The sequence below is a fragment of the Coloeus monedula genome (genome assembly GCF_965178545.1).
Source record: "Coloeus monedula genome assembly, chromosome: 19".
NCBI lineage: Eukaryota > Metazoa > Chordata > Aves > Passeriformes > Corvidae > Coloeus > Coloeus monedula.
In genome coordinates this window covers 11,033,978-11,060,894 of record NC_138799.1, presented here as the reverse complement: position 1 = coordinate 11,060,894, position 26,917 = coordinate 11,033,978, and the positions used below count along the sequence as shown (strand labels likewise).

The window sequence follows — 26,917 nt, the reverse complement described above, 5'->3', positions numbered from 1 at the left end:
ACTTCTTTGGGGTTCCCCAGCCTCAGGGCGCGTCTGGGGTGGGTGGTGGGGACACGTCCCCTGAGACAGCACAATTGGCTCTTCCTCCTCTCAACAGCCTTCCAGGAGACAAAGCAAATGTAATTTAGTAAATTAATTTTATTTCTCCTCTGATTATTTGGTTGCAATAGTGGTTTAGAGCATCATGAGTGCAGTTGGGAGCAGATTGATTTGAAGGAATGCTCCTTCCCTTTGCAAGGAGTAGCAGTGCTCCCCTCTCAAATCAGCCTCTTTTGTTGAACCACATTGCTTAATTACACGTTTCCTAAAGTGCTGCAAATCCTCAGGATCTGAAACACCAGCCTGGGCTTTTCCAGAGGGATGGGAGGATGTTTTGTGCTCAGTGCAATGAGCTTTGCATTCTCCGAGTCCTTCGGAGGGAGCTGCAGGGGGCTCGATGTTTTTGTCAGGTGGAAATGTCCCGTCTCAGGTGCGGTTTCATTTCATCCTTCAAGGGAAGGCAGGAGTGCTCAGCGCTGCAGTTCTCAGCAGCTCGAGCTGCCGAGGTTTTTATGTTTTCATCTCCTTTTAGCTGCAGACAATAACAGTGCAAATGGTTTTGGGAATAGAAAATTTCCATTAGGCTTTGTTGTTTATTCCTCTCTCTGGGGAAATGGTATTAAGAACCTACAATACATTAATTCTTCTATTTTCTTTTTTTTTTTTTTTCCTCCCCTTTTCTTTCTACTGAAATAAACTCGGGATTTTCACAAGATACCCCCCAGCCTTCCAAGAAAGCTGCTTTCCCCAGAGCTGGGTAGTGCCTGCCTGGGCTCTGGGGAATGCTCTGGGAACATAATGGGTGTTTTCAAAGTCTAATGGGTACTAAGTGGAATATTTCAGGCTTAATCACTGTTGAATCATTGACCCTTCCTTCATATTTACATCTTTTTAAATCGCTAAAGCTGTGAAAACAAAGGAAAATCCCAAAGCAGCAGCTGCCTTGTTCTGCCTTGTCTTTAGTGCCTGGGGATGGATGGGGGTGAGGAGCAGGGAGCTGAGATGAGGATGGCTGGAAAATGTGGAATCCTGCATGTCTCCAGGGCCCTTTCCGACTGTCTGAGGTCTCGTGTGGAGCTGGAAATGCATTTTTAGCCTGGCTGTGGGAGGGTTTGGAGTGTCTCGCACTCAGAGCTGGGATCCTGGGAGCTGTCACCAAGCCGGGAGGTTTCCTTCAGACCGAGGGAGAGGGAGCTGGAGGAAAGGTGCGAGTTAGACCTGTCCCTCGTCTGCCCTGGGGGGAGAAAAAAGCCTTATTCTGCTTTTTTTTCCCTCTCAATCAGCAGCGTTTTGGAGCAGCCTGGGCTAGTGGAAGGTGTTTGGTGGCAGGGGATGGAACGGGATGAGCTTTAAGCTCCCTCCCAACCCAAACCGATTGTTCTTCCCCTTCATCTCAAATCCTTCGGTTTTGCACACTTGTGTTTGCTGGGGCTCTGCTCCCTGGTGCTCCAGCCCCTCTCCAGCCTGTGCTGATTGAAATAAGACTTTTTGGGAGTTGCAAAAAGCTGCCTGTGCCTCGTGGGTGCCTGGAGTAAGGTGCACGTATCCCTGGGAAATGGATTCACCCTGAATTGCACTGAGGAGTCTGTCTAGACTCTGTTTGATGAGTGGGATAATCACCAGGCTTTAATTACTCCAAGGGAGAGAGAATCCAACCTTGTCTCTGCCAGCTCGGGGTAGGCAAGGGCTGTAATTTGTGTTTCTGTGCCTTGGAATGGATGAGGCTGAGGGGGGTTTGTGCCTTGCTGGGGGTGCTGGTGGAGCCCTCTGGGGTACCAGGAATGGTACCAGGAATGCCCTGGGCGGGCTGTGCCCTCCCTGCCCCGCTCCTAAGCCCCTCTGTGCAGCGCCAGGGCTCGGGACAGCCCATCCTGCTGGGTCCTCCAGGCTCAATCCAGAGGAAGCGCCCGGGGCAGGGTCAGCGTGGGGCTGAGGCCAGGCCTGACCCCGCCAGGGCAGCGCCGTGTTCTGGGGCAGTTCCCAGAAAGGATTTACAGGCGGCAGAGCATCTGGAAACCCGAGCTGTGGCTCAGGGCAGCTGGATATGGAGCAGCTGATGCCTCAGCCCAGCCTCCAGCCGCTGATTCAGCGATGCCGTTCCGGAGCCGAGTGGGAGATGCTGTTCCCAGCAGCCTCCTCCGCTCCCCGGGAACATCCTCGCTGCTCCACTGCAGCTGGGAGAGCTCTGGGAAGGTGCTGGGGCAGAGCAGGGTGCAGCAGTGGGGGTGTGAAGCTGGATAAAAGCCCAGAGACCCCTTTGGTGCCCAGCTGGGAGCGGCCTCAGCGCCCGGCACAGCTCCGGCTCCAGGGAGGAAAGGGCAGCGGGAATTTCTGTGCTGGCTGCTGACCCAAAGTGCAAAGAAATGTTTGGAGAAGCAGCAGGAGAAGCAGCAACATCTCTGCTGCTCAGCATCCACCCCAGAGGCAGGGATGTGTGTTTGTCTCCCGGAGAGAGGTTTTACAGGAGCATGGAGTGACAGGACAGGGAGGAACGGCTTCAAACTGACAGGGAGTGGGTTTGCATTGGTATCAGGGAGAAATTCTTCCCTGTGAGGGCAAAATCCTTCCCTGCGAGGGTGGGGAGGGGCTGGGATGGAATTCCCAGAGGAGCTGTGGCTGCCCCTGGATCCCTGGCAGTGTCCAAGGCCAGGTTGGAGCAGTCTGGGATAGTGGAAGGTGTCCCTGCCCATGACTGGATCATCCTGAATTTCCCTTCCCACCCAGCCCATTCCCTGCTCCTGGTGTCTGTTGTGCCTCTGGCTGCAGGAGCGTGGAGTCGCTGATGTTACTGAAGGGAATCAGGGCTGGCTGTCATGACTCAGTTGGCTTTTGCCAGGGTGTGATTTAGGAAATGGTGCCCTGGCAGCCCTGCCTGGCTGCTCAGGGAGTAAATCCAGACGGATTTATTGGCTGGAAGAAGAACCCCGCGTTTGCAACAGCGTCCGTGAGAAATGAAATTTTGTTAAACTTGTTACTGAGATGAGCTGGGAGCTCTGGGGGCACCACACGCAAACCTCATCGCGTAGAAATTGTATTTTTCCCCCTTAAATCAGAGCTGCTGCATCAAATCTGAGGCCCAGGTGGGGATTTGGCTGGGGAAGCCCTGGAGCAGGGGCTGGGGATGCCCCAGTGCCAGCCCTGCTGTGGGTCCCTCCTGTGCTGCCCCAGGACCCGCTGGGCCCCTTTCAGCAGCACCACCACTCTCCCAAGCTCATTTTTGCCATATTTTTGCCGTATTTTTGCCGTATTTTTCCCCTTCAAAGGATGATTCTGTGCACCAGGGCTGCCAGAGGGGGCTGCACAGGAGAGGAAGCAGAAGCTGCTCATGTAGCATCTCTTTATCAGAGCACTGAAGTGTGATGGAAGGAGCTGGGGTGATAAGAGGAGGCAGAACCCCTTGGGAACCAGCACCAGGAGAGAGCAGGAGCTGAATTTTGGGCTGGGCGCTGATGTTTGAGGCAGCACATCAATGTGGTTTGTCCTTAGAGCCAAAAAATTCCCCGTTTTCCCTGTTTCTTCTGGATGGACCACCTGGTTTGAGGACGTCCAGCCTTGTCCCAGCTTTTTTGTCCTGATCTGTGCTGAGAGGAAAACCTGCCCAGCAGTGCCCAGCTCCCCTCTCAGGAGCATGGCCAGGTTGCTGCTGCTCAGCCTGGGAATTTTCTCCTCATTCCCTCCCTCCCTGAGGAGAAGCAGTGGCCATGAGGGAGAAATGATGGATCCAAAGCCTCGGGATTGATTGGGGTCATTCAGCCAGAGCCTCCCATGTGCATCCAAAAGGTTCATTAAGCCTTTGTAACTTATGTAACAGGAAACTCCTCCTTAAAAACGGGACGTTCCCCAGTTTTCCACCATGCCAGCTCTGCCTGCGATGACTTTGACACGTTCACACCGTGCTGCTTCCGGAAAACTGCTGCTTTCACAAGCCATCAATTCATTTGGAGGCTTCAGAGGCAGCCTGGGTGATAAATGCCTGTGGCAGTGTCTGTATTGATTAAAAAACATCCTAATGCCCCTTTCTGAAGCGTTTCAAATGGTTATTGACCATCCCTGTCAGCCTGGGTTCTGTGCTTGGCTTTTATAGTCCGGACTAAATGTGGATTTATGGACCCAGAGCTCCAAAGAAATAAATGAAATGGGGGCCCATAATTCCTCCTGAAGTGATGAAATGCCTGCTTCAGTCAGAGATCTGTACCCCCCCTCGTTCCAGTCACTGCCTTGCTCCTGGGATCAGGAATTTTGACTTTACAGGGCTAAAAGCCGCCTGGTGTTTGCTGTCCTTTGCTTCTTGGATTTACCTGTAGAGGACCCAGCTCTGCAGTCCCAGCCTGCAGTGAATGAACCACCCCGAGCAGCTTATTCTGGATATGAGATTTAGGATTTCCAGCTGCAGCAGCCTGATCCCTCAGGAAATGCCAGCCTGTGGCCTTCCAGCAGAGAGCCTCGCCCTGGGTGAGCTCTGCTGTGTCCAGGGGCTCTGGAGGTGGGATCTGTGTGTTGTGTAGCCAGTCTTTAATTCCAGGGGGATTTGTTCAGCCAGGAGCCTGATTAAACTCTGCTGAGTGATGAGCTGGGGAGGCCTCGTGCTCTGGGAGCTGCAGGGAGGTTTTTTGTGGGGTTTGTGGCCATTCAGAGGAGCCTTTTCCCATTATCAAGGAGCTTTAATTTCCTGGCTGCACCTCAGAGACTGTTTAATTCTGGATAAAAGAAATTCCTCAGGAAATCCTCCCCATCCCTGGCAGCTCTGGTGGCTCCTGTGTGGTGCCCAGGGGTGACAGTGGGACAGGCAAGTGTGGCACCCACGTGTGACACTGCTGCTGTCACCAGCTCTCCAGAAACCCCTCCTAAATTAGGGAGTTCAGGGTGAGGAACCTCTCCAGGGATGTGTCTGCATCCAACCTGAACCTTCCCAGGGTGGTTTGGGAGCAGCTGGAGGGCTGAAATCCTGGCTCAGCCCCATTCCAGAGGCTGGGAAAGGGATTAGCACAAGAAAATCTTGACAGAAACTTCACTCCAGTGCAGCTGCTCTGGAGAAGGCCTGAGATTTCAAGGTTTATTAAACCAAACCAACAATTGGTTTGCTGAAGCCCCTGGAGTGGAGCTTGGTTTGGCTCCATTCAGCCAGCACAAGAATTTATTTGTTTTCTGGAGCTGCTTCCTCAGCTGGATGGGAATGGGAATAATTTGAAGTCACCCTAAGGAAGCTTTGGGGCAGTGGAACGAGAGCCGGGAGCTGCAGCAGCCACTGAGCATTAGGGCAGCAGGAGCTGGGAGCTGTGGGGAGAACAGCGGCGCTGTTCTGAGGGGAAGGCAGGAAACTGCAGCCACAAGAAAGGGGCTGGAATCCCCCAGGTTCCCACTAAACACACGCTGTAAGGACAGGGAAGTGAAGAAAAAGCCATTGCCCGGCTGTGCCAGCACAGATGGGCGTGGGTGCAGGGTGTGGGCATGGGAGCAATCCCGAAATGGAGGCCTGAGGGCGCTGACGGGGCCCTGAGGCTCGGGGGTCTGTGTGGAGCAGTTGGACCATGGCCTGGAGACAGAAACAGAACTATTTAAAGATACAGGGCTTGTCTGCCTGGTTCTGGCCCCCTTGCAGGTGCTTCCTTCCCTGCAGGGTGCACTCAGGCCCGAAAAGCCCCTGTACTGCTTTGGGATTTTGACTCTTCCCCCTGTGCCTGGTGCTGCTTTGGGTGCTGGGCCCACCCTGGCCCTGCTTCTGCTTCCTCAGCTCTGAGCACCCCCAAACCTCCTCAGCTGCTCTTGGGGGGCACCTTGGGCTGGGGTTTGATTCCCTAAAAGCATCTGGGGTCTTGGCAAGGCTGCACAAAGGGCTCCTGAGCTGCTGGGGGGTGACAGCACCCACCGGCACCCCCGGGCCCTCTGTGGAGCTGGAAAAATGGATGAATTTCCCTCTGCTCTGGGAAAATGAGTAAATTCCCATCTTGCCTGGGATTTGGGGCGAGGTCTCCCAGCTGGTTTTGCTCTCACACACCAGTTTGAACCAGAGCTGGGTGCCAGTGACTGCGGAGCTGCTGGGGCAGAGCTCACCCTCCCTGGGAGCTGGGATCCTTTTTCCTTTCCCTGAGTGCCTGCCCCTGGTGTGATTTGTGCTGTGATTTCCTTCCCGTCTGATTTCGATTTCCACACGTTTCCCTTGCAGCTCCCGGTGTCCTGAGAGCGTTGTTCATGTCCAGGCCTCTCTTTTATCCCCTTGCATGTGGTATATGGCACAGGATGATGGAATATGCCTTTTCCCGAAAAATCAATGGTTTAGTTCCTCCCCCCTCCCACCAGGAAGCTCTCCCAGATACAAGTATTGATTGTTGAGCTGAAAGCCATGTTTAGATCATAATTACCCTTTAAATCAGTGGGGCTGGGGGCTTTGCACTGTAATTGCTCTTTAATTCAGTGGGGCTGGTGGGTTTGGAGTCTTAATTGTTCTTTAATTCAGTGGGGCTCACGGACTTGTGCCCTAATTGCTCTTTAAATCAGTGGGGCTGGGGGGTTTTCACTCTAATTATCCTTTAATTCAGTGGGGCTCGTGGATTTCTGCTCTGAAATGTTCCTTAATTCAGTGAGGCTGGGAGGTTTGTCCTGTAATTCCTCCTTAAACCTCTGCAGAGCTGGGGGGTGCCCTGGGATGGAGCTGCCCCTTGGATAAGGATATTTAGGGATGTGCCAAGGGCACATCCAAGCTTGGGGAATATTTTGGAGGAGCCTCGGAGGGAGTCTGGTGCAGAATGGGGATTTTAGGGCCATTCCAAATCATCATTTTTGCTGGAAAAATCTCAGGCTGCTTTTCCCAGGCTGCTTTTCCCCCGGGTTTCCCCTGGCTCAAGGAAAGGTGATGCCCGCTGGGGTTGGCAGAGTCTGCACCCACCTGAGCTGTGCAGGGCCTCGTGGCCTCTTCCTGATCCAACCCACCCTGAAATTCCCCCCAGTGCCCCCCAGTCCTGGCTCTGGACACCACTGGGAGCCCCTGGAGCAGCGGGATCTGATCCATCCTCCCAGCCCTGGGCTGACCATGGCTTCCAGCTGCTCCCTGGGGATCAGGGCTGGTGTCCCCAGTGCCCAGGGCTGGAGCAGGAGGTTCCACACGGTTCCAGGGGGATTTTTCCATCCTGGAAGGCAGAAGCTCTGTGAGGGCAGAGGGAATGAGGGTTCTGCTCGGAGTCCCCGCTGCCAGAGAGCACCAAGGCTGTGACTGAGGCTTTGTTGGCCTCTTCAGTGGATTCAGGTCATTTCTTTTCTTTATGGATTCATCTCCTCTGAAATTCCAGCCCCTCCAGCCGAGAAGGGAGCTCCTGCTGGTGCCGTTCCCGACGAGGGAACCCTGGCTCAGATCATCCCCCCCTTCATCCTCCTTCCCTTTTGTAGCTCAGGAGCAGCTGCTCTGCCTCCCCTGCCTCCAGCCTGCCAGGTGCTGCATCCCAAATCCATCCAGGGATCCCAGGGGACATGGATCAAACGGGTTTTGTGCTGGGATATGGGAATGGGGGGGTGGAGGGAGCCCCTCTGCCGGGTTTGTGGCACATCCTGCATCCAATCCCAGGCCGTGCAGCCGCCAGGAGAGCTCTTGGATAAATAACCCCTGAAATGAGTTGTGCTGAGGCTGCGGGGTGGCTGAGCTGCTCGGACATCCTGCCCACCGCAGCTCATCCCTCTGGGGCCGTCAGGGAGGTTTTATTTCAGCCCAACTGGGTGGGATTTCCTGAGGCTCCTGGTTGTTTTCCCCTCGATTGAACGCTTGGAACGGGAATTGCACAGGGCCAGGCTGGGGTGGGATGAGCGAGGTGGGGCTGTCCCCCTTTGGGGGCTGGATGTGTGGGTTTGGATGAGGAGCAGCTGCAGCAGAGATCCCGAACTGTGCTTTTCCAGCCCCGTTTTTTAGCAGGCTGGGAAGGCAGGAGGGCTGCAGTGATGGGAACGTGTGCCCTGAGTGTCCCCATCTCCTGGGCATGGCACCGGTGGCCTCTGGCTGCCTGCAGGGGCGAGGTGACAGCAGCGTCTGTGCTCAGCTCCTTGGGCCCTCCACAGAAAAACCTCTTCTATTTTTATTATTTTTATTATTTTTATTATTTTTATTTTTTTAAATTTTTTTTTTTTAAATTATTTTTATTTTTTAATTAAAAAAAATTTGGTTTTTTATTATTTTTATTTTTATTTTTGGTTTGTTTTTATTATTTTTATTATTTTTATTATTTTTATTATTTATTTTTTATTTTTATTTTTTATTATTTTTATTTTTTTAATTTTTAATTTTTAAATTTTTTATTTAAATTTTTTATTTTTAGATTTTATTATTTTTATGTTATTGTTTTTATTTTATTATTTTTATTTTATTTTATTTTAAAAATTTTATTATTTTTATTTTATTATTTTTATTTTATTATTTGTCATTATTTGTCATTATTTGTTATTATTTGTTATCATTTTATATTTTTATTTTTATTACTTTTATTTTCCAAAACCTGCTGGTTCCTCCTGTGTTTTGTCATCAGCTTCAAGCAAACCCCTTTATCTCTGACCCTGTGTTATCTGCAAGGCCCAGAGCCGAGCAGATCCCGGCCCCTCTGGGGCTCCTCCAGCAGCACCGAGCTCCCCCCGGTTCCCAATTTCCCCCTCCCGGGTGATGCTCAGCGATAAAACCCCAACCCCGGGGGCCTCTGGAGAGGGGAAGCAAAGCTGGGATTGCTTCCCTTCAAAGGCCTGGGATGGAGCTGCGGCAGCAGATGGTGTGAACTGCCTGGAAGTGGGGATGAGGCAGCGCTGAATTCCCAATTAAGTGTAATTAAAACGGGGCTCGTTTATTTATTTGGCTGCCAAGGGGCGTCGCTTCCCTTTGAACGAGGGGCTGGGCCCTGGTGCCTTCCCGGCTCCCAGGAGCTGGGAGGGAATTCAGGGCATCTACAGGAGATGCTGGGATTTAAAATCTATCAGGGAAATGTTTGCTGGGCTCTTCCCATGCTGGGATCCCTCTCCAGGGTGGGAATGGGGGCACTCCCCGGTGTTCCAGCCTGGGAAGAGGGAATTCCAGGATTTTTGTTTGAAATGGGGCTTGGAGCAACCTGGGATAGGGAAAAATTCCCTGCCTGTGGCTGTGGGGTGGAACTGGATGAGCTTAAAGGTCTCTTCCAAGCCCAAATATTCCACGATTCCCTCCTTTTCCAGGTGGATCCTGGGGCGCAGTGAGGTGGCTCAGGGGTATTGGCCGTGCCCAGGGAGGTGCCAAATCCCTGCAAAATATCCATCATTTCCTGCTCCCTGTCGGCATTTTCCTGGTTGGGTCTGGGATTCTCAGCCACATCTGTATCCCATGGGCAGGGATCTGGGAGCAGGAGCAGCCTGGGATGCTGAGGGCTTTTCCATGGGAAGGCAGCTCAAGGCTGTTTTAAGGGATCCTTTATGGAAATACACCAGGCAAAGGGAAGGAGGAGGGTTTGTGTTCCATGTGTGCTTCCCAGCTGAATTCCCGGCCCCGCTCAGCGCCGTTCTGCCGGCTGAGTCATCCCTGCATTCCCACCTCGGCCTCAGGGACATCCATTTGCTTTGGATTCTGAGGAGAAGAATGAGCCCAGCTCCTTCTGCCATAAACACCGGGGTGCTTCCGATCCCAGTTTTTTATGGAATGGATTTTGGGGTGATGTTTGCTGCCCTCTCCCAGCTCCAGGGCTGTGCCTGGAGCAGCCCCTGGGATTTGGGATTGGGGTGAGGATGATGCTGAGCATGGTTTGTGTCCCCTCTGTGGGGACAGATGTTGTCCAGCCCCTGGGATGGTGGCGTGTCCTTCCCGCTGCTCCCTGACCCCCTGGAGCCATCCCGGATTTCTGGGCTGGAGCCACAGCCTGTTTCTCCTTCTGCCAGAGACAGGAGTTCTCCCTTTGGAGCCACTGACAGGAGTTCATCCCAGATCCATAAATCAGAGTTTATGGAAGGAGAAATCCCAGGCCCTGAGCTGGAGCCTCTTCCCGAATCCTCCTAGCCCCGGCTTTGCTTTGCTGCTTTTATTCCAAGGACAGCCTAAAATAGGACCATGAAACGGTGAACAGGGCTGGAGAGAGCTGCACTCGGAATAAAACCGGGATCCTGGCAGGAATGTGGGAAGTGTCTCCTGCTCAGCCAGCAGGTCTCTCTTCAGATCCATTTCCTTCCCTGTCGGTGTTTTCCTGCTGCAGGTTTTTCCTGCTCCTCTGAGGTGGGAGATGGGGAATCTCCTGCTCTCCTCCCCATGGGGTTGGTTGGGATCCAGCCCCGCTGTGGGGGATTCAGGGATGTGGCTGCTCAATATCCCATGGGAGGGATGAGGTGGGGTCCCACCACAGCTCCTCTCCAGGCTGTCCTGGTCTCTTCCCATCCCACAATTCCTTTGAAATCCAGTTTGTGTGCAAAAATCCCATTGTTCTGCTGGAATTTGTTTCTGGGGCTCGAGGGGGGTGTGGTACCACCAGGGTATCCCACTCCCAATCCCACCCGTCTCCGTGGATGACGTGATTGTGCTCCTGGAAGCAGCCTCATGCTTTGGTTATTCCTGGAGAACGGGCAAAAATCCAATCTGCTTGTCCCTCCAGAGGGAGCTGGGATTGATTTTCTAAGTCCCAGAGCTGAGAACAAAGGAGCACTTCCTTTATTTTGCTCAGAAATCGATTCCTTATTTTATTTTTCCAGCTCCAAAGGGGCCCCTTTTCCCAGGCGTGTGCCCGGCCCTGCCAGCCCCGGACTGGGGAAGTTGGTGCCGTTTCCCTGTGCTGGGCGGGGGATGAGGATGGGAGCTCCAGATGTGTCTCTCCAGCTGTGGTTTTGTCCCAGAGCACTGGAAGCTGCTGAGCAGCAAATGCCACCCGGGAGCGGAGGAATTCCTTCTAGGAACTGGCTTGCAGGAGGCTGGGGAGAAGGAGTTTTAAACTGCCAGAGGGCAGGGTCGGATGGGATATTGGGAAGGAATTCCTGGCTGGGATGGAATTCCCAGAGCAGCTGTGGCTGCCCCTGGATCCCTGGAAGTGTCCAAGGCCAGGCTGGACACTGGGGCTGGGAGCAGCCTGGGACAGTGGGAGGTGTCCCTGTGGAACTGGAGGTGCCTTCCCACCCAAACCATTCCATAATTATGGGCGCCACTTCCATCTCCACCTAAACCCCCGGCATCTAATGCTTTTATTAATTTATTTTCATTTTTGGATTAATTTAATTAATGTGCAAAGAGAGTTTTTCCAGCTGAAGCCACCGTGTCCTTTCGGGATGAAAGGTGCAGCAGGTGCCTCTGGACAGTGGGAATGCCAGGGGGAAGGAATGGGAGGGATTATGGAGAACAAGAATTGAGCAGCTCGTCCTGTCCCTGGTTTGGTAGCTTGGAAGTGCTGTGAGGAAATGTGGGAATAACCACGCTTCTGTTCTGGGATTCCAACATCTGGGAAGGGGGGCTGTGTTTGTCCTGAGAGCTGCTCCTGCTGCCTGTACCAGCCCGAATTCCTGCTCCATGGATTTCCACACTTTAGGAACATGGAGTTATTAAAAAAAGGACAGGCAGGAGGGAAGGGCCCGGGGAAGATGAGCCGGGACTAGCGTGGCAATAAATGGATTAATTCAGGGCTGTGGGGGCAGTGCCGGAGCCTCCTGGGGCAGGAGGGGCACGGCTGGGCTGTGCACGGGTGTTCCTGGGGGTGCTGGCACGGTGGCAGCATCCTGTGGGAATGGCAGGAGAAGGCTCTGCCAAGCTCAGGGGGAGCAGCACCAACCCCGTCCCCCCGGCTCCAGCATTCCCATCCCAGCCTGCTGCTGCCTGGCTCCTTCACAGCTCCTGATAAAATCCCACTTTTCATCTCAAGTGGGGAATGAGGCTGAATTTTTCCCGGGTTCCTTCAGAGGATTTTCCGTGTCTGATCCCGCTCCCATCAGAAGCTGTTCCCTGCCAAGGCTGGGAGACGCGAGCGTGGCTCAGCCCTCGGAAATGAAGTGATTAAATTAACTGGGCTGTGTAAAATTCCAGCCTCAAATCGTTCAGCCAAGCACTTCGTCTACTGGGAGCTCTTTGAGGAGCTCTTGGAAGGGAACAGGAATTAGTTTGCTTAGAAGGACCTGGTGCATGTAATGACACTGAGTGTGGTGCCACCGCTCCTGCCCGAGGAATTAATCCTCAGACACGGAGCTGTGAGGTCAGGGAAGCTTTGGGAATTAGTCCTGTGTGCTGCCAGCCCGGGGCACCACAGGGACCAGCAGCAGCTCGGCTGTGCCATGCGTTGTCACCACGTGCTGTGCCACCTCTGGCACCTGCCTTTCAGTCCTGCCCTGGGAGCAGCCCTGGTGGCAGCGTCACCACGAGGTCCTGTGCCTTGCTGAGGCGATTTCCCCCACCCACTGTGGAGCTCGGGGCAGTGCTGGAAGCTTCTGGGGCTCTTTTCAGGCTGGATTGTTCCTGGAGTGATGTTTGGGGTGGGATTTGGGTGTTGGGCTCTGGGTGTTGTTTGGGCTGGAATTCAGGTGTTGGGCTCTGGTTGATGTTTGGGCTGGAATTCAGGTGTTGGGCTCTGGGTGATGTTTGGGCTGGAATTCAGGTGTCGGGCTCTGGGTGATGTTTGGGCTGGAATTCAGGTGTTGGGCTCTGGGTGATGTTTGGGCTGGAATTCAGGTGTCGGGCTCTGGGTGATGTTTGGGCTGGAATTCAGGTGTTGGGCTCTGGGTGATGTTTGGGCTGGAATTCAGGTGTTGGGCTCTGGTTGATGTTTGGGCTGGAATTCAGGTGTCGTGCTCTGGGTGATGTTTGGGGTGGGATTTGGGTGTTGTGCTCCAAGTGCCATTCTGGAGGAATCTGGGTGTTGAGCTCCCTGTGTTGGGTGGTTATGGCCTGGTTTGGTGCAGGAGGGAGCTGCTGGTGCTGCCACAGTCCAGGCTGGTGCTCCAGCACCCTCCTGCCTCTAAGCTCCAGCCAGATCCCAGCACTAACCCAGTCTCTGGGAGCCCGTGGGAGTCGTTCCCGCTGGGTGGAGCAGCCTTTGCTGAGAGCCCCTGTGCACGCTGGGCTGGGTGAAGGCCCCTGGCAGACCCCGAGCCCTGACTCTGTGTCCATCCTCCTCTGAAAGCCTCAGCACAGGCAGGCACCTCTTTGATCCACCAGAAATGCTGGGAAATGGATTTGTTCCGTGGCTGCAGCCACACACCCTGCACTGGGGTGTCCTGGTGTCCCATTCCCACTGAATCCCCGGGCTCTGGAGCATGGGAAGCCTGTGCTCTCTGCTCAAGCACCCTGAGCCTTCCTAGCAGTAAATAAAAGCTATTTTTAAAAAGAAATCCTTATTTTGACCATAGTTGGGCAGCTCCACGGAGCCTCTTCTCCAGCATTTTTGTTCTCTGAGCATAAGCTTCCCAAGAACTGGGGAACTTTCCCAGCTTTGGGGGCTCATTCCTTACAGGAGCAGCTTTTCCCTGGCAGTTTCCTTTCCAGGTTTGCTGGGATCTGTGCTGTCAGACCTGACAGAGGTGTGGATCCCAGGATTCCACCTGGCTGGGAGCCCGTGGGATGCAGCTTTCCCTGTACCTGTCTGCGAGGGGCTGGCAGTTATCCCCCAGGACGTGCTGTGCTTAATTACTGGCAGTAATTAAAACCTCTTCTGGAGGTGGGAGATAAGAGCAGCGCTTCCTGTGTGGCAGCAGATGCTCCCTAACACCCATCTGCTCCTCAGCATCCAGGCCCTTCTGTGCTCCCTGGAATTCCTGCTGCAGTGGGAAAAGGATGAGGAAAACAAGGATGTAGGGAAGCTTTTTGGTGGAGATGCCAGCGGGGAATGGCTTTGGTTCCTGAGGGGCACTGGGAGAGCAGTGGCACCGATGCCTTCAGCCCCAGTGCTGCCAGAAATCCTTGGAAAAAGCCTTTAAAACCAGGGAAAGCTGAGGGGAGGCACGGCTGGTGTCCTGGGGAAGCAGGGCGAGTATGGAGCACTCCTGGGATCCTGTGGGGCTCCAATTCCCAAGGCTCTGGATTTTGATCCAGTTCCTCTTCTGGGGCTTCCTCATGCTCCAAAAGGCAGGAAAAGGAGAGGCTGGGGAGAGAGGGGTGGTGCACATGGGGCTGTGTGTGGGGTGTGCCGGGGGACGGAGCTCCCGACCCTCCCTGGCCTCCCTCAGCCCTTGGATGTGGGAGAGATGCTCCTTCCCGGGCTGGTTCCCCTCGGATCCCTCATCAGGCTCTCCATGGATCCATGGAGAAGCTTCCCCTCTCTGGTGCCGATCCCTCTGTGGCACAGCAGGAGCTGCAGCCCAGGTGGGTGAATCCTGAGGCCCCATTTCCTCCATCTGCCCAAAGCTACCGGAGCATCCAGGGCTTGTGGGGAGGAGAAATGGGGCTGGGATTGTCTGGGGAGCCTCCAGGAACTGGAGAGATTTTCCAAGAGATTCTGATTTATCTCAGCCGTTAAGGGTGAGGATTTCACTGCCATTCCTTTGTGTTCCTGGGGAGGGGATGTTGGCATCTTCTTTAGGGAATTGTTCCTTCTCCCCTTCCCCATGCCCCGACCAGGGTCAGTCCAAGCAGTTCAGCTCTCCTGCTTTTCCTGGGACAGCAATAACCCGGATTTCCAGCTGCAGGTGCTGGGAATGAGGAGGGTGGGGGGTGTTGTGAGGGCTTGTGGAGGAATTTGGGAGCAGCTTTTGCGCTGCTCCGCTGCTCCCTCCAGGTGTTACCTGAGCTTGGAGCGCGGGCGCAGTTGGAATTGCACAGCAGGAGAACACTCGAGGCTTTTCTGCCTTTCCCATATTCATCAACACCAAATAATTGTCACCAACAGCCAGCAAGCAGCAGTTAATTATGGATTTTAATCAGTCTGCGGTGCATCCGTGCTTGGCACTGCCTCTCCTTCCCTTCTCCCACACCTCGGAGATGGGAGCCGACAAAGCCAAACAGGGAGCCAGCTCAGCCCTTGGAAGTTCAGCTGAAGGAAGAATCCCTGGAGCCCCCGAGCTTGGAGACCCCTCCCCTGACCGTGGGCAGCTTCCTGGTGAGGCAGAGCCTTGCTGGAAGGATTGGATGGGGAGAGGTGGAGGAGGGGTTTGGAGGAGCTGGGAATGGTTTTCCTCCCAGCATCTCCAGCCAAGGGAAGCTCCAAATTGTCCTCAGTGAGTTTGTTCCAGCATGGCAAGAGGAGATGCAGGGATGCTGCCTGGAGGACGAGCCTGTGCCACAGGGGACCAGCCCCCCCTGCCCCCCGGGCTGTCTGCAGGGGCTTTGCAGCTAAACTGGGACTAAAACCGCTCTTAAACCACCTCAGAGGGGCTGCAGAGCTTTGCCAGGGGGAATTTGAGCAGCCCGGAGCACTCTGAACTCCAGGGCTTAGGAGAGGTTAAAGCCAGGCCTAAGTGGGGAGGAGGAGAAGGGCTCTGGAGCAGGTGTGGTGAAAATCTGGAGAGCTCCAGGGGCTGTGGTTTGGATTTGGGAGCTGAGGGAGTGCAGGAGGAGGGGTTTGGAGCGCAGAGTCAACAGCGCCTCGGTCTGTTTGTGCACCAGAGCTGAGCTCATGGCTAATGCAAACAGTTTTCATTAAGAAATAATCAGAAATAAAAAGCCATTTCACATGCTGATAAGGAGCCAGTCGGTTTTTTCACTTCAGCAGCAGTTTAAGCCACGCTCAGAGCCATTTATCTTTTCTCCAGCGCTGGCTGCAGAGGATATGAAAAATGCACACATGTAATTAAACTTTTGGCAGAATCTTTGCCCTGCAGCTTTACAAAGAAATTCAATAATGATAAATGGAGTGGGATATCTAAAGGACTTTTTGTGAACAGGATTTAAAACAACGTCTGTGGCACAGAGAGTTGTTTGCCACCTAATTGTCTTGGCACGGATCTGGGAGCAGCCTGTCTGTGGTGTCAGCTCTTCTTTACAGCCCAGCCCTTGTTCTGCTCTTATCTCCACTCCAATTTGCCATTGAGGCTTTCCTGATTCCCAGCCAAGCCCGTGCTTATCCCTAATGACTGTTTTGTTCCCCCAGCCCGGCATTTCCAGCTGGGAATGCTCCTGGGTGTGTGCTGGCAGTGGTGGCATCGCTGCACTGTCATTATCCTTTCCTTTTTATCATCTCCTCCAGCAGCAGGTGGGAGTGAAGCCCATCCCCTGACCAGGCTCCGTGTGACGCTCCTGGGAAAACGATGCTGGGGTTGTGTCCCTGCCCTGGCTGTCGCTGCCTTTATCCCCAGTGTTTGCTGGTGGTTCAGGCAGGACCCACAAATCAGTAATAATGTGGCAAAACCAAGCAGCCAAAAGATGGGAATCAGATATTCCAACAGCGGAAGGTTCTCCTCAAGTGGTGGAGCTGTGGTCAGACAGCATTTCAGCTCTTTCCAGAACCTTTTAATCTGATTGCAGATTCTGCAGACGTAGCAAATACAGTTAGAAGAATTGAGGGGTCAGTTTTAAAGGATGTTAGCAATGACAGTTTGTATCGTTATCTTATGTGCCTCTATTCAATTTTACAAAACAGAAAAAGTCAGTATTTTGTTTCTCATATCAGAGCACATTCTTCTCTTCCAGGGATCCTTTATAGGAGAGGCGATTTTGTGGTGAGATTGTCCCTCCCAACCCCACCCTCAGCACTTTCCCTGGAAAAGCTGCACCAATTCTTTTTCATTCCCACAGGTTTTCCCTGTTTTCCTCACCCCTGTGGCATTTGTCACCACTGGCCTTGGAGGGGCTTCAGATATCCTTGAAAAGGGCAAATTTTCATCATTTTTCCCCCAGTAGGAGCAAGCAGACTAATTATAAATGATACATAAGATGTAAAATAATAATTAACAAGGTTAATCTGATAGAAGTGAGCTGGGACTGAGCACCTGAGGAGGTGGCAGTGAAGGAACGGGGCTGGGCCAGGCTTTTGGTTTTGTTGATTGGCTTCAGACTGAACGAGAGGAGGATTAGATGGGATTTTGGGATGGAATTCCTGGCTGGGAGGGTGGGGAGGGACTGGGATGGAATTCCCAGAGCAGCTGTGGCTGCCCCTGGATCCCTGGCAGTGTCCAAGGCCAGGCTGGAGCAGCCTGGGACAGTGGGAGGTGGGCAGGGGTGGCACTGGTTGATCTTTGAGGTCCCTTCCCACCCAAACCATTCCAGGATTCTATGATTCCATGAGAATCTGCCCTGGCTGTTGTGGTGTTCTGTGGATCACTGGGTGCTTCCTCCAAAGGGAGAAGCGCCCTTTGGTCTCTTGAAGGTAACTTCTTGTCTCTGACTGTCCTATAAATCCCTTTATCCTCTCCCTGGAAATCCTTTGGTACCGGAGAGGGATTCCTGCCCCCTCTGCATCCCACACCAGCCTGGTTTCCACGCAGGCTGCGGCTCCACAGGGAGCCGGGGATTTGGGTGACCCCACATCCGTGCTCTGTGCAGTCTGTGGGTCAGCGTTGGGGCCTGGGCAGGGTGAGCTCAGGACAAGGCTGTTTGTGGGGACAGGGACCTGTGCCAAGCAATTAAATTAACGCAGAGGTCTGGTGCGAGAAGGGAGTTTCATCCCTACGTGGCCGCAGCCGTGGCTGCCCCTCTGCCAGGGGTCTCGGTGCCAGCATTCCCACAGTGCCGTGGCCAGGCTGCTCCACGGGATCTGTTTGTCCTCGTCTTGCTTCCAACAAAACATTTATCCTTGTCCCCGCGGGCTGGAGCGGAGCTGAGGCTCTGCCACCAAATGTCACTGCTGGGCTGGCGTTCGGGGCCAGCGAGTGGCTGGCTCCGTATGGCCGGTGACAAGGACAATATTTGTCTGGGCAGCCTCTGGCTGTGTTTGCACAGTGACGCTGACAGCGGCTCTCTGCTGGGGCCAGCCCGGGCTGCTGCTGTCACAGGGGAGGGGGCACGAGGGAAGCCACCCGTGCCCGCTGCTGCCCGGGGGAGCTTTTGTCTTTCACCCGCTTCATGGTACCAAAACTCGAGGGGATGTGGCCTCAGCTGTGCCTGGGGAGGTTCAGGCTGGAATTCCCTCATGGAAAAGCGTTGGAAGGGGCTGCTCAGGGAGGTGTCACCGTCCCTGGAGGTGTCCAAGGAACGACTCAGTGCCCTGGGGACAAGGGGGGGATCGGTCACGGGTTGGACTCGATGAGCTTGGAGGTCTTTTCCCACCTGGATGATTGTGTGAAAACACCTGAAATTCCTGGTTTTATTCCCTGTGCTGCCGAGGACTGTTTTGGGAAGCCTTCAGGTGCCTGGTTCTGTGTTTCAGCTGGCACGATGTGGAGTGTTGGTGACACCTCTGCCTTCCCAAGGTGACACCCCTCGATTTGCATGAGCCCCGTGGTGCTCGGGTGCTTAATTGGCTCTGGCAGCACAGCCTGGGTGATGTGTGATGTGCCAGCCAGCACCATCCTGCTTCCAAACACCACGGCAGCACTGGCATCCCAGCAAAATGATTTCAGCTCCTTGCACTGTCCAGACAAAAAACCTTGGAGCTGGGGGGTCAAGGAGCGGGAGGGGGAATGATCTAAATCCAGAGGGGGAGAATTACGGTGTCTGAGGGTCAAACCTTTGACTGGAAGCTGTGGCTGGGGGAGGCTGAGGAATCTGAGCTCCTCATTTCTCGCCCTGGTCCTGCTGAAGGCGATGGGGGGACTTTGCCTGGATCCTTCCACCCCCTCCCAACCTGGATTTGGGCACAGGTTTTTGGAGTGTGGTTCCAAAGAACTGATTGGAAGAGAGCTGAGAGCACCAGTCCTGCTGGGAGCAGAGGTTTGGGAGAGCCTGGAGCTACCCAGAGATGCAAAGGGCAAATGTTTTGGGTAGCGGAAGAAATAATGGTTAAAAACAGCTCAGTGCCCCTGTTTTGGGAAGGGGTGAAATCCAAAGGAAGTGTTGGGGGGTTTTCCTTCATCAGCAAAGGCAATGGAACTGCAGCCCTGACAGGTTTGGGATGGGGGGAAAGGTCTCAGCAGCTCTGTCCCCATCACCCTCCTCACCCTCATCCTCCTCACCAGCCCCAGAGCTTGGCCCAGCCAGGCTGGAGCTTTGCTGGCTGTGAGCTGGGCTGGACCAGGAGCAGGTCCTGGGAGGAGGAGGAGGAGGCAGAGGAGGAACTTGGCTCTTCCTCAGGGTCTCCCTGGGCTCTGCAGTGTGGGGACCCCCTGCTCTGGTCGGTGGTGTTCCTTTTCCTTGCTGTTTCCTTCTGGGAAGGGAGGCAGGAGCTGCCCAGCTGTGTCCAGCTGTGCCCCCCTTGGCTGACCCCGGTGTTTTCTGTCCCCAGACAAGGCTGAGAACGGGGAGCCCTACCAGAGGAGGAGGGGAGCGGGGCCCCCCCTGCCCGAGGGCCCCCCGGCATTCCCGGCGCCCCGGGACGGAGCCCCCGCGGCCGGGAGCAGCAGCTGGAGGAGGATTATGCTGATGATCCTGGCTATAACCATCCACAACATCCCAGGTGAGCCCCGCGGGTCAGCCCTGCGCCCGGCGGCCCCGGGCCGCGCGCATCGCACGGATCCCCTCCTCTGTCCCCCTGGCAGATGGCACTCGCTGAGTGGGCGCCTTTGGAAGGGATCCTGTTCCAGATCCTGTGGGGCTGAGCCACGTGAGGCCTTGGCAGCAGAGCCCCCGTGGGGAGGGGGCTCGGGGAGCCTGGAACAGCTGCAGCCTGGCTCGTGCCAGCCCGGCGTGGGTGGGAATTGTGATTCCCGAGGGGATATTGGGAAAGGTGACGCTGGGAAGGCAACAAATTGTGCTCCCTCTGAGCCTCTCTCGTGTCTGTGAACAGCAAGAGGTGCGTTTCAGAGCGCTGAGTCTCTGCTGGAGAATGGGAAATAGGGGTTTATTTCAAGGCAGGGATTTGGACAAAGGGTGGAAAATTTCAGAGCCCAGGGTTCCTGGAGGGCTGAGTCCTGCCAGGCTGGGCTTTGTGGTGCTGAAAGAGGTGATCAGAAGATGATGAGATCACTTTGGGACAGCTCAGGACGTTTGGCTGCTTTGCAGTTCTTGGGGGTGTTGGAAATAAAATAAGGCAACATTTTCCAGGGCTCCTTTCCTGGTTTCTTCCCCCTCCCTCCTCCTGCCCTTCTCCTTCCCTGGCCTTTGCCTTCTCCCTTCTCTGCCCTGTGCCTGGCTCAGGTTGGAGGCTGGACTGGGATGAGGAAAGGCTTCTCTGCATAACTTGGATCTGTAAATCTGGGAAGAAGCAATGAGTGCTTTGGGAAGAGCCGCGTTTTCCCTGGATACTGGCAGCGAGGAGCTGCTGGGCTCGGGGCTCGCCTGGACCCTCACACGTCACCTTGTGCTTGGTGACTCTGAGAGTGGCTTTTGTCCAGTGCCAGGACACCCATCCCAAATTCCATCAGGGACGGCCTTCTTGGGTGAGAAGGCTCCGGGGTTGGTGTCGAATCCCAGCTCCTGCGTTTCCCTGGGACTGACAAAATCCAAGGGAACACGTGGAGAGCTCCTGGCTGTTCCCTCCTCCGGCCCTTCCAGCCTCCTGCTGCCCCTGGGGCGGGAATTGCCTCCCTCCAGCGATTGTGGGCACCTCTGGGTGCTCCTGGTGCCACCCTTGGGCGGGCAGCTGGCTGGGTTTGGTTATCCTGGTAGGAAGCTGGTTATCCTAGTAGGAAGGGAGTTAATGATTTGCTGCCCCTCTGTGCATCAGCAGCACGAGCTGTTCCTGGGCATTAACCTGCTCCAGTTGGTCAGCAGCAGCAAAACATTTCTCCCTCCTCATCCCTCTTCTTCTAATTAATTACGGGTGGATAATTTGGGTGCTGTAGTTCAGCTCCGGGTGGTGCTGGGGGAGGCAGAGGCCTGGGAGATGAGGTGGGGAAGGAGCTTTAAATGAGCCACACACTCCAAAAACGAAGGGGAAATGTCTGCACTGAGTGAAGTGTGATTGGATTTCATCCCTCAAACGAGGTGTCAGGGAGTGAAGGTGGCACCTCCTGCCTGGCATGGGGACTCCCGTCTGTCACCAGCCAAAGGAGAAAGTTCTGCAGAGGGGTGACCAAAGTGTCACCCGTGGCAGGAGGTCAGAGCTGACACGGCCCTGAGGTGCTGAGCTGCCCTTTCGCTGCTCCTCCAGCAGCACAAAGCCACCTCTGCGTGGTGACAGAGGTTGGAAATGCTCGCTTGCATCTTAAAGGTCACGATGTTCAAGCTTCGTCCCCAGAGAGGTGTGAGAGTGAGGGCCCAGCCCCGGCCTGGAGGCTCGGCTCAGTGCTGGCTCTGTCCCTGCTGAGCTTTAACCCCCAAATGCCCCTCCTGCCCTTTCCTGGTGGCTTTTCAGCAGCCTCACAGTGCTGCTGGTGACACTGGGGCCGCTCAGCAATGACAAAGCCCTGACCAACACCCTCCTTTACGGGGGATTTGTCCAAAGTCACCCCCGAGGTTCCAAATTCCAGAGGCAGAGCCCCGCAGGGCACAGGGTGCCAGCACTGCTTGTGCCCTAATAAATAATTCAGGCTGTGGATAAATAATTCAGGCTGTGATTGAATCAGGTGAGCAGCAATTTGGGGCTCTGAATTCCTTCTGCTTTCCCAGCACAAGCACTGCCGCTGCCGCTTCCTGTTGTAGGCAGGGTTTGGAAACACGGGAATCTCTGCCTCAATTACAGCCCCGTCCGTAATTAGCACAGCCTCCTGCAGGGTGAGGACTCCTCGCGCTGGGGAGGGCGGGAGGTGCCGGGCTGGGAGATGCTGGGGATGCTCCGAGCCTGGGAAAATCACTCCGTGCTCCTCAGGGAGTCCTGGGATTGTTTGGGTGGGAAAGGACCTTAAAGCTCATCCCATTCCAGCCCTGCCGTGGGCAGCGACACCTTCCACTGTCCCAGGCTGCTCCAAGCTGGCCTTGGACACTTCCAGGGATGGGGCAACCACAGCTTCTCTGGGAATTCTATTCCAGGGCCTCCCCACCCTCACAGGGAGCAATTGATTCCTAACATTTCATCGAAGTCTTCCCTCTTCCCCTTTCAAACCACTCCCCCTTGTCCTATCATGAGCTGCCTGTGTAAAAAGCCACTCTCCATCTTTTTTCCAAGCTCTTCTAAGGAATATCATCTTTTATAAGTGCTTAAAAAGCACTGAAAGGGCTCCATGGGCTCTCTCCAGAGCTTTCTGTTCTCCAGCTTCCTCTGGCAGCAGCTCCTGGCTCTGGTGCCGTGTCTGCTGCTCCCTCTACTTCCCTGCGAGCCCTCTGCCCTCCTACAGAGGTGTCCAGGTCATTCCCAAGGGTTTTCCATCCTTCCAGTGCCTTTATAACACTTCCCTGGGAGGGGCTGGGATGCAGGAGGGAGCTCCACTCTCACCTTGTTGGGTCTCTGAGCTGCCCGAGTGCCTCTGATGGGCTGGAGCTGCTCTGAATCCTCACTTCAACCCCAAACTCTTCCTAAATTCCCCTTCTCTGGTGGTTAAACTGCTCCCAGGCTCCATCCCTGCTCTCCTCCCTTGCCGGCGGGGGATGAGCTCCCCTTTTATCACCAGCAGGGAATTGGTTTATGGACTTTGAGCCCCTTTTAGTGCTCAGCTGGTTTGGTCCTGGCAATGCCTTTGGCTTTGTTTCCAGGCTGGGAGCAGCTTCTTGTGGAGGGGGGAGAACGGAACCCCCAGCCCAGCCTCCCACAGCCACTCTGTGGTTGTGGAGGAAAGGTTGGATAATTTGCTCCAAAGCCGGGAATGCCAATGGAAAGGATAAATTGATAATGACAGGAGATGCCAAACTGCAGACTCTTCCTGCTAATTAATATTCATTTATGCCGGGTTTAGTGGAACATTAATTATGGATTTAATCAAGCCCTGTTTATTCTGGTTTAGCTTTGTACCTTGGGTGGCTGTTATGCTGAAGACTTCAGATTAATTAAAATGTTACTGGTGTATCACAAATAACAATTAGCGAGGTGTGAGCTGCGCAGCCTTTCCCTTTGTGCTGCCGTGGCAGGGGGAGGAGAGCCTGGCAGGGCCGTGGGACCAGGGCCGAGTCCTGGGAAGCTCCCGGGATGCTCCCGGAGGGCTCTGCCCTGCGCCAAGCTCAGGGTGGGTGTGCAGGTGGGGATGGCTCTGCTGCCTGATTTCGGGGGCTCCCCCAGCGTAGAGATGCTGCAGGAGTCCCTCCAGCGTAGAGGAGAGGACCAAGGCCATGTTCTGCTCATCTTCCTGCCCTGGGGCTCTCCCTGGAGTCTCAGAATTCCAGAGCTATTGAGGTTGGAAAAGCCTCCCAAGATTGAGTCCAAGCCGTGGCCGATGCCCCCCTTGTCCCCAGCCCAGAGCCCTGAGCGCCACATCCAGGCCTTCCCTGGACACCTCCAGGGATGGGGACTCCTCCAGCCCATTCCAACACTTGACCTCCCTTTCCATGAGGAAATTCCTGCTGCTGTCCACCCTGAGCCTGCCCTGGCCCAGCCTGAGGCCGTTCCCTCTCCTCCTGTCCCTGTTCCCTGGGAGCAGAGCCCGACCCCCCCGGCTGCCCCCTCCTGTCAGGGACTTGTGCAGAGCCACAAGGTCCCCCCTGAGCCTCCTTTGCTCCAGCCTGAGCCCCTTTCCCAGCTCCCTCAGCCGCTCCTGGGGCTCCAGCCCTTCCCAGCTCCCTGAGCCACCCCTCAGAGGGCTCACAGGGATCCTGTGGGGATCCTTGGTGGCTCCAGCAGACCTGAGTCCCTTCCCAGTGTGTGGCACTGAGGCGGGGAGGAGTTGCAGGCATTTGTGGTGACGATTCCCTGCCTTGCTTCCCCCTGGCTGTTGGGAAATGTCTGTCCCCCACCCCCAAAATCTGCTCAGGTGACAGCAGGGACCTGGCTGGAGCTGCCCCATCCCTGGGAGCATCCCTGCCTTGGAGCATCCTCCAGGAAAGGCAGCCGGGCTGCTCCCAGGCAGGCACGAGGTGCTGCTTCCAACCCCCAGAACGTTGCCACGGAAACCTGAAATTCCCTTTCTCCTCAGTACTGGGCTGGGCAGAGCCGGGTGTGCCCAGACGGGGCACAAGCCTGGGCCCATCCCGGGATCATCCCTTTGCTCCAGCCTTCTCTCCCTGCAGGGAAAGGCCTCACTTCTCTGCATCCAGCCCAACCCCTCCGTGTTCGCTCCCAGGTTCTGCCTCCACTACTGAGCAGAGAGGTCTGGGAAGGAGTAAGGGGACATGGCAGAGCCACCAGGTCACAGAGTGAGGTGACACTGATGTCCCCTGCTCACCCCCAAACCTCACAGGGCTCCACCTGAGGCTTGCTCTCCAGTTCCCAGTGCCAGAAATGCATCAACAAGCTGGGATTGATTTATTTTTAATGAGCAGGAGCGGCGGGAGGAGCAGGGCAGAGCGAGGGAGCCCAACACGGAACAAACCCGGCCAGGGAGGTGGAGCTGCTGCGGGAGGAGGGAGGGTGGGAGGGGGCACCGTGGCCAGCAGGGACAGGAGGGGAGAAGGAGACACTTTGAGGTGGTGACAGCTCTGGGAAGGGTGACTGAGACTCCCGGGAAACTGTGCTGGGCTGGGGGGAAGATTCCTGCACGCCCAGGTGACAGCATCCGAGTTCTTTCCCCTTGGGATTGCGCTTGGAGGTGGCAGCAAGAGGCTGTGCCCCGGTTTGGCACTGCCTTGGTGGCATTTTGGGGTCTTCCTTCTCTGCTGGCCCAGGAGGGAGAGATTTACCCCAAAAGCTGTAGGGTGGGGTCTGATCAGTGCTTGGAATGAGGGGCAGAAGGGACAACTGGGATAACTGGTGTGGAGGAGAGGGTGCAGGATTTGCAGTGCTGTCCCCTGCTTGTGTTCCTGGCACCGGGCTGGCACCAAGGCACAGCTGAACCCGTAACTGGCAGTGGCAGTTCCTGGTGTGGGTGACACATTTACAGCAGGCACCCCCTGCCCGTCCCCCTGACGCCTCTCCGGTGACACCTCCCTCCTTCTGGAAGGTGCTGCTGCGGCTTTGCGTGATCCCAGGGAAGGGGGATGGAGGGAAGGCTGCCCCAAGGGCCGGGAAGTGTCGCCCTGATTTCAGCCACGCTCGTTGGCAGCTCTGCCCGGGGCCCTGGGGCTGGGTAGCATGAGAGCCGCTGCCCTCCGTGTGGTGGCACCTGGCTGGGGACTGTCCCGGGAGGGACAGCTGCTGCCTGGGCCTGGGAGCTGCCTGGACGCTGCTGGTTTTTATGGCTTCTCCCAGCTTCAGCCAGTTCGTGTCCTTGCTGTGCCTCCTGCTCTGCAGCTGGCGGGGAGCAGCACAGGGAGCTGTGCCTGTGCTGGAGGCTTTCCTCAGGCAGCTCAGTCCCTGAGTGGGGTGGGGGGCACCTGGTGGGGACCCAGCATTGTCACCCCTTGGCCCAGTGCCCTGTTGTGGCCATGTCCTGGGGTGGACAGTGAGTGAATCCCATCCTTGGCTGTGCCAAACGCAGCTCCTGGCATTGAGGGATGCAGGGGTGGGATGCAGGGGTGGGATGCAGGTGAGGGATGCAGGGGTGGGATGCAGGGGAGGGATGCAGGTGAGGGATGCAGGTGAGGGATGCAGGTGAGGGATGCAGGGGTGGGATGCAGGTGAGGGATGCAGGTGAGGGATGCAGGTGAGGGATGCAGGGGTGGGATGCAGGGGTGGGATGCAGGGGTGGGATGCAGGTGAGGGATGCAGGTGAGGGATGCAGGGGTGGGATGCAGGTGAGGGATGCAGGTGAGGGATGCAGGGGTGGGATGCAGGGGTGGGATGCAGGTGAGGGATGCAGGTGAGGGATGCAGGGGTGGGATGCAGATGAGGGATGCAGGTGAGGGATGCAGGTGAGGGATGCAGGTGAGGGATGCAGGGGTGGGATGCAGGGGTGGGATGCAGGTGAGGGATGCAGGTGAGGGATGCAGGTGTCACTGTTGTCAGGGTCCAAAACAGAAGGAATCTTCCCACCAGTGAGGAGGGAGCTCCCCAGGGAGCTGGTACCCGATCCATGGGGTTTGACACCTCCCAGCTGAGCTCCCTCAGCGCTGGTGTCCCTGTGGTTGAGTCCCTGCGGTTCCCAGGTGGGATCCTGGATGCTGCAGCTCTCTACACCTCAGCCCAGCCCCACAGGGACAGGCAGAGCTCATCCCCTGCACCAAGAGCAGCTCCTTCCCGAGCTGGAGCCCATCCTGGGATGATGGTGGATTTGAGGACGTAGTGCCAGGGGGAAGGGAGGGGGCTGTGGATGGCAGAGGTTCCGTGCTGTGCTGGCAGATTGGAGTTCCTGGGATGGGAGGTGATTTCCAGGCTGGCTGCTTTGTCATTAGCAAAAATTGATTGGATTCATCCTCCTGGGACAGGCGCTCCCGAGCACTCGGCCTCCCGAGGGATGGGCAATGAGTGCCAGATCGCATCTCAATTATGAAGAGTGGTGATTATTGATATGAATATTCTCCCAGATCCATTCCAGGCTGGCAACATTCATTTGGAATGATGATGTTTTTTTCATGGGGCTGTTGAAATTGAGGCTGTTTTCCAATTGTTGACTTTAATGAGGATTTGGGAACCCACTGGGGCTCAGCAGAGCGTGAGAGCGGGAGCCATCAGCTGCACCCATTCATCTGCGCCTCGTCTGGGCGATGCCTCTTCCTGGAATTCCAACATTCCTCCTGCCCCTGCCGCTCGTGCTGCTGCCCTGGCTATTCCTGGCTACTCCTGGGCACTCGGAGCGCCCTCCACTCCTGCTGGAAGGGGTTATTTGTAGTAAGGAAAAGGAGGAAAAGCTTCCCTGCAGCTTTGTGTTCCAAAGAAGGTGCAGGTAAGGGAAGGTGCTGGTGGGTGCAGGGAGCACATGGGGCAGCAATTCCATGGAATTTCAGGGAAGTGGAGCAGAGTGCTGGCCCTGGAATGGGCTCGGAGGGATGGAAAGATGCACGTTGGAACAGCCATGAATTTTTCACAGCGTTTCTGCTCCGGAGAGATTATCCAGCTGGGACGTGGCTCCCAAGGCCACTGCCCATCTCCGGGATAATTCCAGAGGGATCCTGCGGATGCGT

General features: G+C 55.5%; 1 protein-coding gene across 1 annotated transcript in view; it reads left to right on the top strand.

Annotated features, from left to right (window-relative positions):
• The window catches only part of SLC39A11 (solute carrier family 39 member 11), a 69,250-nt gene that overhangs the window by 20,512 nt on the left and 21,821 nt on the right, over positions 1–26,917 (top strand). The window contains exon 6 of the mRNA XM_082294072.1: positions 19,242–19,412. Within this exon, the coding sequence (XP_082150198.1) occupies positions 19,242–19,412 (171 nt within the window). The remainder of the gene's footprint in view (positions 1–19,241; positions 19,413–26,917) is intronic.